Source organism: Lissotriton vulgaris, chromosome 8, assembly GCF_964263255.1.
Source record: "Lissotriton vulgaris chromosome 8, aLisVul1.2, whole genome shotgun sequence".
Lineage (NCBI taxonomy): Eukaryota > Metazoa > Chordata > Amphibia > Caudata > Salamandridae > Lissotriton > Lissotriton vulgaris.
Genome location: NC_141696.1, coordinates 1,306,658,717 through 1,306,673,425, shown reverse-complemented (window position 1 = coordinate 1,306,673,425; position 14,709 = coordinate 1,306,658,717). Strand labels below are relative to the sequence as shown.

General features: G+C 43.2%; 1 protein-coding gene across 3 annotated transcripts in view; it reads right to left on the bottom strand.

Annotated features, from left to right (window-relative positions):
• Positions 1–727: 727 nt before the first annotated feature.
• The window catches only part of SLC35F2 (solute carrier family 35 member F2), a 322,015-nt gene continuing 308,033 nt past the window's right edge, over positions 728–14,709 (bottom strand). For all 3 annotated transcript variants that reach the window (XM_086935238.1, XM_086935239.1, XM_086935240.1), the window contains exon 8: positions 728–3,998. In XM_086935238.1, coding sequence (XP_086791364.1) covers positions 3,789–3,998 — 210 coding nt within the window. In that variant the 3' untranslated portion in view covers positions 728–3,788. The remainder of the gene's footprint in view (positions 3,999–14,709) is intronic.

Sequence of the window (14,709 nt, the reverse complement as noted above, 5' to 3'; positions counted from 1 at the left end):
TGAATGCATATGCTGCCATCCCCCTTACAGGTGTGCTTTTGGATCCCTTTTTTTGAGACCGTTTCCTTGATCGCAATTCTATGGACCACCATGTTGGAGGGAAAAGCTATAACATGAAGCATCCTTGTGCACCGCTCAAACAAGAGTTGGTTCAAACATCCTTCCAACTCTTAGATGCTCATAAGTGTCTTCTCGATTTTATGAACTCCACATATACCTCTTCACTAGGAACATTCATCGAGCAGTTGCAAACTGGTTTGAATATGTCAATGAATGTTTCCGGAGCATGCTTAGCCTGACCTACAGTCCACATACATATCTGGGGGTCAAACAATATAAGGTAAATGAGTTTTCGAAATATCCAAAGGTGGAATTAGTCAACATCATCTGAAATGAAACTGGGGTTCCCGTTCTGGAGAAAATCTTGGTCTCCCTGCATTCTCGCACTTGTCCGAGTCCAGCATCACTGCACATGGCGTGCATGTGAATGTAGTCATTATTTAAAAGGCTGGCCTGTAAATGTCCCATACAGCTTGACAGCTCGTAAAAAAGAGCATGAGTTGTGTGGCAACATTCTTTGAACCAGGCCAATGAAGGTCTCCATCAACTGAGAATGAAGTAACACTGCTTTAAAATAACCACCTTCCCGCCAAATCCAGGGAGAAGCCTAGAACCTTTCCACACAAGCAGCAGAAATGAAGACAGAACAATGAATGAAACACTGCAATGGCACTGTAACTTTTTATTGTGCAGAGTACTAAATTACAAAGTTGACTGATCATTCAAGATTTGAACAAATGTCCTCTTAAAAGGTAATGTGCACAGGAAACTCTGCACGGTTTTCATTTAATGAACAAAAGCACCTTCTTTGTAAAAGATATTACATATTTCCTCACAAAAGGTACACAGGCAGTTCTTGCTCTCGGAGATTTCTGCCATGCTATACAGCAGTTCTGAAAATTAAACCTTTTTGTGTTGAAGCTTAACTCACAAATGCAAAATACATATTTTTCTTTAAATTAGTAAAATCAAATATATCAATCGCGCCAATAAAGTTATGCTGAACAACATGATAAAATCTTCCCATTTACAGAAACAAAAAAGCTTGTATGCTTTTCTTCATATTTGAAATCTGTAAACATGTCATCCCTTCATTTGTGTTCCGAAATGTACCTGTAGCAGACTCATCATACTAGAAATAATATTTGTGCGCCATGTCATGTTAAATAATAAAAACCAGTCGTGTTTCGCTTTATTTCTAAAATAAAATTCCAGTTAAAAATGTCACATATATCCCTTTTCTGCTCTAATATTTAAATAACTGATGATATCTAGTGCAAAGATACTGGGAGAATGGCGGCCTTGCCTTCAATAGCCACTACAATTGACAGTACATGAGAATGATAATCAACAGCAACAACACACACAGAGGAATACAACAAGGACAGTGCCCTCGAGGACTACCAAGAGATTGTGCCAGACCAGTATAAGGCAAGAGTTTCTCTAGTTAAAACTGGTAAGTGATAAAGAAAAGGTATAGTTAAGACCTTGGAGATGCCTGGGTCGCTGCTCCTTTGCTGCGACAGACCCGCTCCTCCATTGTTATGGAAACTCGTGGCGTATTTAATATTGCCAAGCCGGAAGAGTGCAGTGGAGGATGTCGTCAGAGTCATGACCTGTGGCTACCAGTTACCTTCACTGACCGTCCGGTTCGGTTGAGTGGAAGCCAGGAGTGGACTCGGACAGGTTGCCTGAACTAACCGGGCACTGGTGGCATACCAAAAATAATTGCTGCAGCCTGAGCCTGCTGCAGAGTCAGTCACCGATGCCAGTCATGCAGCGCTGTGGCTGCCTGGCTGAAGCTCTGATCATCAAGACCAGAATTTAGTAAGTAAAGTATTTACTACCTCTTCTCACCCCCACCCGGGAGTCTGTCAGTGTACTAGTTTAGTGTCCTTCCATTTCTGGTGCTTTGCAGCAGTTTTAAGATCTTCTTACTTTCTCGTTGCTGAAACTGGTGCAATTTCTGATATCTTTATGTTTCCCTCATCTTTATTGCTCGATTTTGCACGTGAGAAAGTGTCACTCATAGTCGTTAAAATGTCACTCATAATTACACGGAAATTATGAAAATGTTGTACATAGCAATCTGAAACCTTGGCAGCTATGTACAACGGGGGAGGACACACGGACCCAATCTCCCTTCGGGGCTGGAGCAACAGTTCTTTTGAATGCACAGCTGATTAACCCCTTGGGCGCGGCCTCGATTCAGCGCTGCGTTTTTTGAAGTGGGCGGGTTTATGATGGCCCCAGCCGTCATCAGCACACGCCCACCGTAGTGCATGACGGCTGTGGGCCGTCTCAGCATCGAAGGAGTTAAGAAAGCATATGGGGGTCAGGTCCGACTGTGCTCAAGTTGCACCGTTGCATAGTTAGTTGCAGCTTTGGGTGGACAGACCCTCAGAGGTTACAGACAATTTTAGGCTTGTTTGAAAATTAAACTCAGATTGCAGTGATTGCAGTAAAGTTGAGTGTTCGGAGTAAACGATCGTGCTCTACCAATTGTGCGGAACAGCACGAGGAGCCACCATTTTAGTGTTTCTTTGCCTTTTTAAATGACACTTTGCTCACTCGGAGCATGAGACTCAGTTTGAATCTCTACCAACGAGACCCAGCCAGCTTCAATCTGCGCTAATAAGAAGAGAGTTGTCAAATATGTGAATTCTCACCTATAAGTAAACCACCAAGAGTTTCTGTGAACACACAGCGGAAAGATGGAGTGGTGGCAATGTGCAACAAGTGGGTGGGAGGTGCAAGGAGCCAACATACACTGGAAAAGAGAAGCAGGAGGGAGCAACGAAAGCAGACACACAGGGCAAAGAGGGAGAGGTGGGAGGAAGCAACAAGGAGTGGACATACTGGGGGAGGGAAAGGGGACATGGCAGGAAGAAGCAACACGGTGCCGACAGAGCGGAGTGGCAGGGAAATGAAAAATTATCCCTCAGGCACTGTGATGCACGCACTCCATAGGAGGCGGAAGGATACACAAAAACAGCTAATAGCATAAAGTGAAAGACACATCTCCCCTGAGATGAATGGCAATGTCTCCATCCAGAGGCTGAAAGTAGCTGCTCTATCTAAGCCAATTGCTTACCGTAAGCAATACAAGTGTGGTGTTAAATCCAGAGATAAAAAAAAAACGAGAAATGTATGGGAACCATTTATACAATGTGAGCGAAGTTCTCGATGTCTGTTATCAATAAAAAAAAATTAAAAAAAGATGTCTGTTATCTTCTAACAGCATGAACACATTCATAGCTTCTCTGAACCAAATCAGAGCATTCCCTATTTTGCATGTCTACAAAGGTCACAGGCAGTCAGTATTCAGGGTATTTTCCTGCGGTTACATGTCATGTTCTCCAGGTTAGAAAACAGCAGAAAAGGTTTTACATCAGCACACAGGTACTAGGCAGCTGTGTGTAAGCGAGTGAATTGTGGACTAAAAGCATGTGTGCATGACAAGTCAACACAGTACTTTCAAGGCAGGAGTGCCCATGAGAACCAGCTGTGGATCACCTCACCTTCTGTACTTGCAGCAAGTTTAAAAAAATGTTTCATGGATACAAGGCTCTGCCTTAGAAAAGATCTCATTACTTAAAAAACGCTATTTAAAAAAATATGTTTTACTGGCTAATATAGTCCAAAACACTGCCCTAAAAAACAAATGCAGCATTCAAGTCTGAATGGAGTCTTCTTCTGTGGCTACCAGGAAGAGACTGGTTCTTCCCCTACTCCTTGTTCAATGCTGTGTCTTCAACAGAAATGAACTCAATAGCACAGGGAACTGCCTCCTCTTCCTCTTCCACCTTCAGTCCAGTGTTATCGATTCCAGGGTCCTCCTCTTGCGCTAGAGGCTCAGCACTATATGTTGGTGTGGAACAATACAGAAGAAATCCAACCATGATGATAACGAAAGCTAAGATATACAGTCCAGAGAACTGAAAGCAAGAAAAAGACACAAACACATGAGTGTTATGCACAGAATGAGAACTGCAAAATCAAATACAAAAATCACAAGCACACTTCAAAGCCATCCAGTTTTCATATTAGTGGCCATGGCACAAACAGTGGTTTGAAAGGTTAACCCATAGCATCAATTATCAACATGATGATGGGTAAACACTGACACAGCACATCACCCTTTCTCTGAAATTGATTGCAATAATGACAATATCACAAACTGAACCAGTTATCCATGACTTAAAACAATTATTGATTGGTGGTCCGATACAAAAATCAATCAATATGTTTAAGGCTGCAATCCCTTTTTGTAACCAAAAAAGGAAGTTCAACGATTAACCTTCAGCACCATAAACTGTACAGTAGGACACTTCATCGAGTGTCGCTGCTTTTAGCTAAAGCATGCATTCAAAATACTAATACATTGTCTTTTTTAAGTGTATCTTTTTGTTGTTTGTTGGCTGGGTTATAACGCCGCTGTCGGTGGATGGGGTACACTTGGTGGATTGCTGAGCATGACTGTGTTTTGAATGTAGTTGTGGAGAAGCAAAACATTCATTGCTGTAGGAGGTTAAGAATGACGCAATCGTGTGCTGGGGAGGACTGGGAGAGGTAATGGCATGGAGTGATGTCTGTGTGCTGGAGCTGGAGTCACAGTGCTAGGAAGTTGTGTTGTTGTTCTAAAGGGTGGTTTCAAAGTACTGGGGGGGATACCTTGGGGCGTGTTGGGATGGTGTTGCAGCACTACGAGTGTTGCTCCTGTGTAAACAAGATAATTCACAGTCCCCCTATAGGTAGGTGCTAGTATCTGTAGAGCGCAAACCTAGCCCGAGAGCTGAATGGGGGGATTGGTACCCAGGAAGACGCAATTTCTGAGGGAAGGTCAACGGTAGATCATCAGGTCACGAGCAGTGCTCCTTGCCCTTATAAATCTGTTTCATATGTGTTTTTTCTGAATTGTAGGAGAGCTGGTGTTGATCTGATGTCACTAGGGATGCTGTTCCAGATTCTGGGAGCATCAGGAGAGAAGGCTTGTTTTTTTGTCAATGCAGAGTCTTTATGATGTAGGATGCACGTGAAGTGTAGTGCCTCACAATACTTCTGTAAACTCTTACAACACTACAATTCTTCTTTGTTTACACAGTATAGTCTTTATAAAAGACAACTAGGGAAAACATTTAACTGAATATAGCTCAGGCAATACCTACACTATTCCTAATCTAGATACCCTCTCTATCATAGTGTGTTTACATTTTTACACAAAATAATAAATGGCGAATTAAACTAAAATAGATAAACCTATTTACACCGATAGCCTATTTCTGAATAGAAACCATCCAATTACTGGTACACTAGAATGACCCTAGACCTACATCAGCATCGTATAATTTTGGTCAAATCACATAACAAGATCTGCACTGCAGGTTCTCCTTAACAACCACTTAGCAACAGCAGTGTAACAACACATCCAAACATGCATGCCATTGTAACCCTACAATGGACACTCGTCAACTAATTTGTCTATAGGGTTAATATTTGGTCTTGACATCTTGATGACCCTTCAAGAAATCTATCTGCTGTAGCCTCACAGTTTTAACTTCACAGATTATGCTTTGGAAGCATTCTTGGGTCTCATCTAGTATTTGTAGCTGTGGTCTACTCGCACACCTCCTAAACAGTGTTCGCTCCACATCTACAATCATTGTGGGTCACTCCTTGATTGTTAATTCAACTGTGAGGCACACATGTTCTCTTCCTGATTCTCCATGGAGTCTGGGAGCCAATCTTTAGCACACAAACTTCCACAAGGACTATTTTCAACAGAAACGTTCTACGCACTTAGTAGGAAGTGGTACACTCATTGAGTCCATTCAAGAAGAGTGTAATAGACCTCACAGGAAAATAAACTGGGCTGCACACTTTCAAAACAAGGAACATCATTAAAGTTCAAGATCTCCAGCATAGAGGAGTCAGCAAGAATGTTCCCAGCATTAAGATGTACCTATTGTGTCCTTGTTCTATCCTAAGCTTGGCCTCACTTTAGTGCAATGGTGTTTGGAAGCACATGGAGGCTGAGAGCTTGCTTTGTGGCTGTGGAGTCCTGGTGGTCAGGAGAGAATGAAGGACCAGTAAACTGTATATCCTACAACAGACTTAAATATGAGCAAAGCCCCATCCCTAGCTAGCATAGTCGGAAGAGTCATTCAAACTTCATTCAGTTTGCAGTGCACTGTAGTTACAACAAACAAACAGTGGTAAAGATGATTTCCAGTCCATAAAGACTTTGATACTTTGCGGTTACATCAGGCGACCAGTATGCTGCAACCACCCAAGGAAGCAGCAATCTCCCTAGCGTTCTCAACCACCCCCTCTTTCTCAGAGCATTTGTTGCAGCCTAGCATCACCCATTCCCCTCCAATACAAGATACCAGCTAATAAATTCTAAAGGGCAGAGAGAAGGAAAACACAACTTTTACCTTTACATGGTTAGTGACTACCTCGTTCCCTTTCTATTCTCCCCGAATAGTTTCAAAAAGTGATGTCTGATCTTGTGCAGGCAAAAGACTATTAAAACTCATTATCCTTCTGGTCACTATTCGGAAGCACTTTTCCTCGTCAAGAAACACCAAAGAGTGTGGTCAACTGAAATCTGTTAAGGAGGCATATGTCTGTTTGCGCATCCGTAGGGCACAGTCTTGTCTCAATAACCCTATCATTGTGGTGAAAGTGAAATCATAATAAGTCGATCACCTTTTTCTTCAACTAAGGGCAAAAAAGATGGTGGCAGTTGGAGTATAGACTGAGCAGCAGGTACAACACTGGCCCAATGAAGATGGCAATTGGAAAGGAAGCAAACAGACTTGACTCCTGCCTCTGCGTCTGGAGCCTACAACTAAACGGAGCTCATTCAGGAAAGGAAGATAAAATTCCCTTCCACTTTAATAGGAGATGGGCAGCCTACAGCGTGCAAGGGCACCCTGCTCCCACTCCCCGGCAAGCATAAGTCTCCTGCGCCAATCCAACAGGCTAATGATAAGAAGCTGTCAATCTCTGGCGGCTCTAGAAACACTAGAGGCACAGACAATCTTCTGCTAAAACCTCGAAGATTCCGGAAGGTAAAAACCTATAAACGCTCTTTCTCAGGAATGGCACCCAGGATCTGGAACTCACTCCCTCCTGAAACCAGGCTCATCTCCTCCTGCACACTCTAAGAAAGAAGTAAAAGCTATTTTTATGGCCAAATACACTTGACCTATTAGCGTGGATTTGGAAAGACCCTACTCTGACCTGTATTACTTTGTTCGAACTTTATGACTATGTATCTCACCTGTATTATTGACGCTACTGACTATCTATGCACACATTTAACTGTTATATTTGTATTGATGTGCTGTACTACTTATGTGTAACCCCACTCTTTTGCTGGCATTCCCAGCCATGTAAAGCGCTCTGATATTGTATTATTGACGCTACTGACTATCTATGCACACATTTTACTGTTATATTTGTATTGATGTGCTGTATTACTTATGTGTAACCCCACTCTTTTGCTGGCATTCCCAGCCATGTAAAGCGCTCTGATATTGTATTATTGACGCTACTGACTATCTATGCACACATTTAACTGTTATATTTGTATTATTGATGTGCTGTTCTACTTATGTGTAACCCCACTCTCTTGCTGGCATTCCCAGCCGTGTAAAGCGCTCTGATATCTGCAAAGATCTTGTTCGCGCTATATAAAACTTTCAAAATAAATAAATAAATAAATATGTTTTTCAGCTGATGCTGCTGACAGTGTGTGGATCAAGTGTGGAGGGGAAACATCCTTTACAACGCAACTTTTACCACGCAGTGCTTTTACATCGCAACTTTTACAACGCAAACCATTACAACGCATTGCGCTGGGGGGCGCTCTAGGATAGGGAATAGATTTAATTTACTATCCAACACCTTCCCTACTATCCACGGGGACTGGAGTTGGAATAGTAAATTAAACTATTCACTATCCAGCACCCCTCAACACTATGCGTTGTAAAGGCATACGTTGTAAAAGCATGCGTCATACATCCAGTGTGGAGACCTAGATGTCTGTTCATCAGAGTCCTCCGAGGATGGAGCGCTCATGGAGGCATTTTGCTGGCACACGTGATTCAGTTTATTTCTACAGAAATTACGGATAGTAATGGATCTGCTCTACCTGCTGGCTATTTCCCCTCTCTTTGTAGGATAGAGCTTTTATCATAGTTTTTAAGCAGAGAACCAGCAGTAAAGAAGTGCAGCATAAGCCGGGCACTCATCTCAGAGGACTTCAACTGAAGAGGTCAGTGCGGTCCCTCAGATGTGGAGAGGTGCGGTGCAGCGGCCAGGGCAGCTGACTTCAGAGCACAGGGTTCACAGTTTGATCTTGGCTCCGGCGGCAGCTCAGCTCAGCACCATGTGACTCTGGGCAATAGCTCACTTAGTTTCCACAACGGCCCCCAGCACCTTGACACCCGTAAGGGTGAGTAGTTTGCGCTTTACAAATACGGATTTTACAGATCAAGGACTCTGCCACAGAACACTCACAACTGAAATCAGGTAGGGCAGTATCCTTTACCTGTGCCATTAATACGGCTTCAGACAACTTAAGAACTGTTAGTACTGAAACCCATATTGAAAACCTTCCCCCTGGAAACAGTTACAATGACCATTCCTCAAAGGACCTAAACTGCAGGGCCAACAGGAGAACATTAAAGATGTACAGGGGTGTGAACAGCTGTATATAAGTAAAGGTTGCCAAAATCTTGAGGCCGGAAGAAGTCCCTCAAGGGCTTATTTCACAGATTAGATCATCTGGAGCATGTATGTTCTTGTCTGATCTACCCACAGAATATTTCTTGGTTTGGAGGGTGAGTCCGGTTCTGGGTCAGAGTCTGCGTTTGAGGACAAATGTAGACAACACAGATTTAACAATCCCCATAGCAACACCTACACAACAAAAGAACAAGACAGTGAGGAGACTGTCAAGTAGGACCACTCAACTTTACCTTGCTGAGTGCACGTAAAGAGAAGACCCATATCCTAGTCAGATAACTTACATATCTGACTAGGAATGGAGGGCCTATGCATAGCTATATTTATCACTTGACACGGACAAACAGTGAAAAGACCCGAAGAGCTGCCTAAGATGTAACATGAAAGCTTCAGGGCTCAATCCAGAGAATCGCAAAAACATTTTCTGCATTGGCTGAAAGGCTTAAATAAGTTCAAAAGAGTGCAATAGAAACAAAGTCCTTCCATGCCCAAGTTTAAGAGCAAGTAGAGAGGCAAGGAAAATGTCTGGTTGATATTTGACAACAATGGAATAATCTTAGATCTCTAGAGATCAAGTCATACCGTGATGGATCCGATGATAGAAAAGACTTTGCCAGACTTGACTCAATTAGACTGGGATTACCTGATCAAGAACACTAATTGATTTCCTTTGGCGAAAAAGCAGCAGGTACAAGACATGACAATCATTCAAGAGCAATTTTGATTTATGTAGGCAACATTTTTTTCCAACTACAATTGTACGATGAAGCATGCTCCAAGTCACAGATGTCCTCTGAAGATCACACCTTTTTTCATCCAGCCTGATTTTTGCTTTCTGATGGAAAGAAGAGAGATCCTATGCCAGCTGAATAAACACGTTCAGGATGTCTGTGGTCAAATATACCTTCAGAAGTCAGTAAAACTAAAAAAAAGATGATCAGACAGTTTTTCACATCAAGGATGAAAGCGAAAGAGATTTAGTCTCTCTGCACCCAAAGTGATCAGATATGTCCTACGGGCCTGGTTACCACAGGCACCTGTAAAAGTGATCAGAGAAGCCATTTTCAAACATGTGCTGGACACTGATAAAAACGAGTTCCCCAGCTCCATGATGATAACAAACATCTTGTATTAATAACCCACACTGATTCCAGTGATGGATGTATTAATACATGTATCCAGACGGGACGATAGAGGTGTCCCCTGAAAACCTAACAACAACTCGTGTGCTCACTGACTGGTCTTAGCCAGCCTGGCCCCACAGACGCGTTTTTGACCCCCAAAGGTGAGGGCCTTTGTTCTCAGGAGGTTTGGAACAAAGCCTGCTCGAGCAGCCAGTTAGTCTATTCTCGACAATTGAACCAAAGTCGTCTCACCCTGCAAGCTGCTGATTCTCCAAAGCCTGGGAGGACTGCCAGCACTTTTCCAAAGACTCAGGAATTCCAGTGCGTAGCGGAGCTGTTCCCCTGCATCCTGTAGTTACCAAAGACTGAGCTGTATGGACTCTGGACTGCATAAACTTGACACTGGCCAGCATCACTGCACCTGTTGCTCCGAACCTGAGTTAAAGTGGGCCAATGGTGTCAGCGTTGTTCCTTAGCCCTCCAGAGAAGAAGCCCACCTTGGGTTCGCCAGGAGGTGCCCCCTCGATGCCGCCTGCAGCCTCTTTGTGTGGCCCCCTCCCCCTTGACCGTGAGTGCTCCAGACGACAAAACCCCCACGCCTAAGGATATCTTTGCACCTGTCACCCCTGGCCCGTGAAGAAGAGGGCCAAGGGTGTCCCCACATTAACAAACAATGTGAGGCCTGAGCCCCCTTGTTGGTCCAGCCCGATTGGCCTTGCAATCTAAACCTGAAGCCTCTTTTCACGAAGACTGATCCCCATATACTAACATTGGGCACCCGATAATGTTTTGCACCTCTGCACCCGACTGCCCTAGTGCTGCCCGGGGTGACTTCTTGGAGCGGTCTTGGGCCTTGCCCCATACTCACCTTAAGCCCAGCAGATTGGTCTCATAAGTCACTCTATTCTACCCGTATGCCATATTTGTTTTTCCTCCCATAGGATAACATTGCAGCCTCTGAAAATTGTACTATGTGTGGACTTTTGAAAACTTAAAGTAATTATATCTTGAAAAGTAATTACCCGATTATATTTATTCTGGAGTGTATATAAAGATACATGTTATTTTTTATAAATTGGTGTCGATTTCCTTATTGAGTCATATGCTTCACTTATTGACTGTGTGTATATTTTGCGGATGTGAAACACTCCACCCTGATAAGCCTAAGGCTGCTCGACCACACTTCCAACTAGAAGAGAACCTTAGGATTGCTAGAGCAAGCCCTTTTCCACTAGTAAGGGACTCTTTGCACAGTATACCTCTTTTTGGTATACTATATAAAGAGCCAGCCGCCTACAATTTTGATGTCAGTCCCACAAATTATCTATCATGAATTGTTTTTAAAGATGTTGTTTATGTTGTAAAATTCTTATGATTGGATCGGACACTACATGAATAGAGCTGTTTTCTTGTTTACGGACCCAACAGGAGAGCTTGCTGGATGTCATTCATCATACCAAATGGTTTCTTTCAGTTAAAAACCTTTAAAGCTACACAAAAATGTATAACATCCAATGTTATACAATTTCAAGTTCATGGTATTAAGATACATCACAACACAAAGGGGTCCACCAAGAAAAAAGGAACATATCAGGAAGTCTGAGACAAAAACACAGTCCGGTGACAAAAACCCTAGTATCCGTCCGCTGTACTATGGTGTACCACGCTCGTGCCCGATCATATATTTGTTTTGGTCATTCAGGGTTAGGAATGTCAGGATTTAAAAGCCACATGTCAACATAAAATAAGTAGCATCAGAAGAATACATTCACAAAATAAGATAATATATTCATAGCAAAAATGTATACAATATGTTATGTTATGTTAGGATTATTTATTCAGCGCACAGCTGCTCCAGCGAAGGAGCGTCCTGGCGCCTGACAAGGTATCCTACACAACACAACAACCAGACAATAGACTAAAAGAAAACAGACTCAGGGAAATAACAAAGTCTTGATGGCCCTGCGAAATAAGAAAAGATTACCTGACGCCCGTATCTCTAAAGGTAGAGAGTTCCACAAAGCCGCGGCCCGAACTCGGAAGGAGCGGCCTCCCACTCGGCTAAGCTTAAACCGAGGGACTACTGCCAAGTCCTGACCCAAAGATCTCAAGGAGCGAGCAGGGACATAGGGCGTCAAAAGATTCGAGAGAATCGGGGCAGCAAAGCCCTTGAGAATTTTGTAGGAGAGGCAAAGCACTTTAAATTGGATCCTCTGCTTGACTGGGAGCCAGTGGAGGGAACGTAGAGTATTAGCAACGGAACAGAACCTGGGCAAGCCAACCACAGCTCTGGCTGCTGCGTTCTGGATACGTTGCAAACGTGTAAATTCCGCTTGGTTCACCCCTACTAAAAGAGAGCTGGCGTAGTCAAGCCGGGAGATCACCGTTGCCTGCAACACCAGCTGCCTAGTAGAGGCGTCAAAAAATTTCAGTGCTGGTCTTAGTCCTCGCAGAATACCAAAACAACTGGCGGCCACTCTCTTGGTATGGGAAACAAAACTAAGGGCAGGGTCAAACCAAACACCGAGATTTTTTTGTCTCCGTTACCGGAGTCGGAGTAGGCCCCAATTCCAGAGGCCACCATTTGTCACCACAGAGCTCCTGTTTCTTGCCGATGATCATAATCTCAGTTTTTTTTGCGTTCAGCTGGAGATAGTTGGAATTCATCCAGCTGGCGAGCGCTTTCAGCCCATTCTGGAGCCTAGGGGCGTCCAAATCAGAGTCAATAGGTAAAAAAACATCAATCCCTTGACCAGAACATGTGCTAAAAAATATTAAAAGTCTTTACCTATCTTGTTTCTGATTAGCCACACCATTTGCATGAGTCTGCTCGGGCTAAAGATCATAAGGAGTTAGATGTCTGTTAAAAGAAGTCTAAACTCGGATTGGAAAGTGCGGAATCCCACAATAAGGTACTGTTGTCTAATCCATTTATGTTTCGTTTTTGGCAAACAGATAGAAAAATAAGACGTGTTCAATGCTTTTTACTGCAAAATTGGTACACAGATGGAATAAGACCCTGTTAACGGAGCCATGTTTCCACTCTACAATAAGCGTATTGATTTTAAGTACTCCAACTTGCAGCTTTATGATCAAAGACCTAGCCAGCGGTGGATGACTTGAATCTACATATGCTTCATACATGGGGAAAGCTTTTGGAGAATGAAACGATTTGCAAAATTGCCCAGGGAAGTGCATCTATGTGTGATATGTTGGACACATTCCCAGAATGCGGCTTTAATAACCCATTTTGAACTGTGAGTGATTGTATGGAGGTGGTTCAATAGTTCATGTAAGCCAAGGTTCTGATACCAATGTTGGATATGTTGGAACCAGAGTATAACATACTTTGCACAGCTGTCATGTACTCGCAAGTCAATGTCAGCGAAATGCACAAGTCTCATGTGAGAAGTAGACATACAAATTCAGTTGTTGGACATTACTACAGGTGTGACACTACCTATTTATATACACCAAGAACCACCTCCAGAAGGGGGTTTTACAAGAGGTCGGCAGACAGGACTTGGTCTTTTTATGGTCTGCATTCCCCACCCATCTACCCTACCTTGCATGCAAGGTAAAAATAGAAATCTAATTCCTGTGGATGTTTCCTTCAGCATTGCAAGGCAGAGTCACAGGACGATTCTAAAGCTTCAAACAACTAGAAGGACCTCCAGACGGTGGATCTTGGACCCCAAAGGGAATCCCTGTTGTCACTGGGAGTCAACAGGGCTGGGCCTGGGATAATGGAACAGGACTCATGAACCCCTCATGGGACAGTTGAAATTCTGAGTAACCGGGGTCTCACCCTGACTTGCCAGGAGCATGAAGCAAAAGGAAAGAGTAGGGTGGCAACCAACTCTAAGTGAATGAGCTGGAAAGAATCTAAGCACATTGGTGTTAATCCGACAAACAAGACAGCTCTAACTTTCTCAGGATGGCTGTCAAATGGACTTACCGCTGACATCTGTATCTCCCATAAACTAACCTAACCTGAGTAATAAACTTGTGACATATTTCATCTACAAATGAGTTGTTTGGGTATTTTATTGTGCTGTATGCATGGTATTATTAGGAGTTCTCAATTGTCCTCACATCTTGAAACGGCTAGGGATGGCAATGCAATGGTAAAACAACATAATTCATACAAATGGACTTCTGTGACCAAGAATATGGAATTATTTTATGTGCTCACTTCATCCAAATAACACCCGCTGATGAAGGGATATTTAAATTAAAACTTGGCATGTCCTGAAACATTTTTAAAACAAATCTTCCCGCACCCAATGAAACATTCTTACTTGCTGTCGTGACTGCCTACATGGTGTACTCTGGCAAATATACAGTCCCTTTCAGCTGCCATGGAGACACGCGTAACAGCTCGGTGTGCCTTACAATTAAGGCATTCAGCTATCGGAAACAAAAGTAGGAATGCATGATGCTCCTACCATCACTCTCTCTGTGTGCTTGAAATATCAAAGTTAGAACGAGAGGACTAAGTCTGTTACAGAACAGCATGTAAAAAAGTTGTCTGTGCCGTGGATTGCAGAGTTTACTTTAGGCTTACGTCAATTGATTAATATGGGGGGCTGATGCCGTTTTTATGGTCTGGATTTACAACTCAGCTGTCGCCAGACAATTGTGTGAGCATCACTAGAGAGGGGCCTTGGCTTCGTCCATATGTTGAGAGCCAGGAGTTTGTGTTGTGAATGGGCAGAAGTTGTGTGCTTCCACAAAAAAGGGTTTCTCCTCCACATAGCTTATTTAT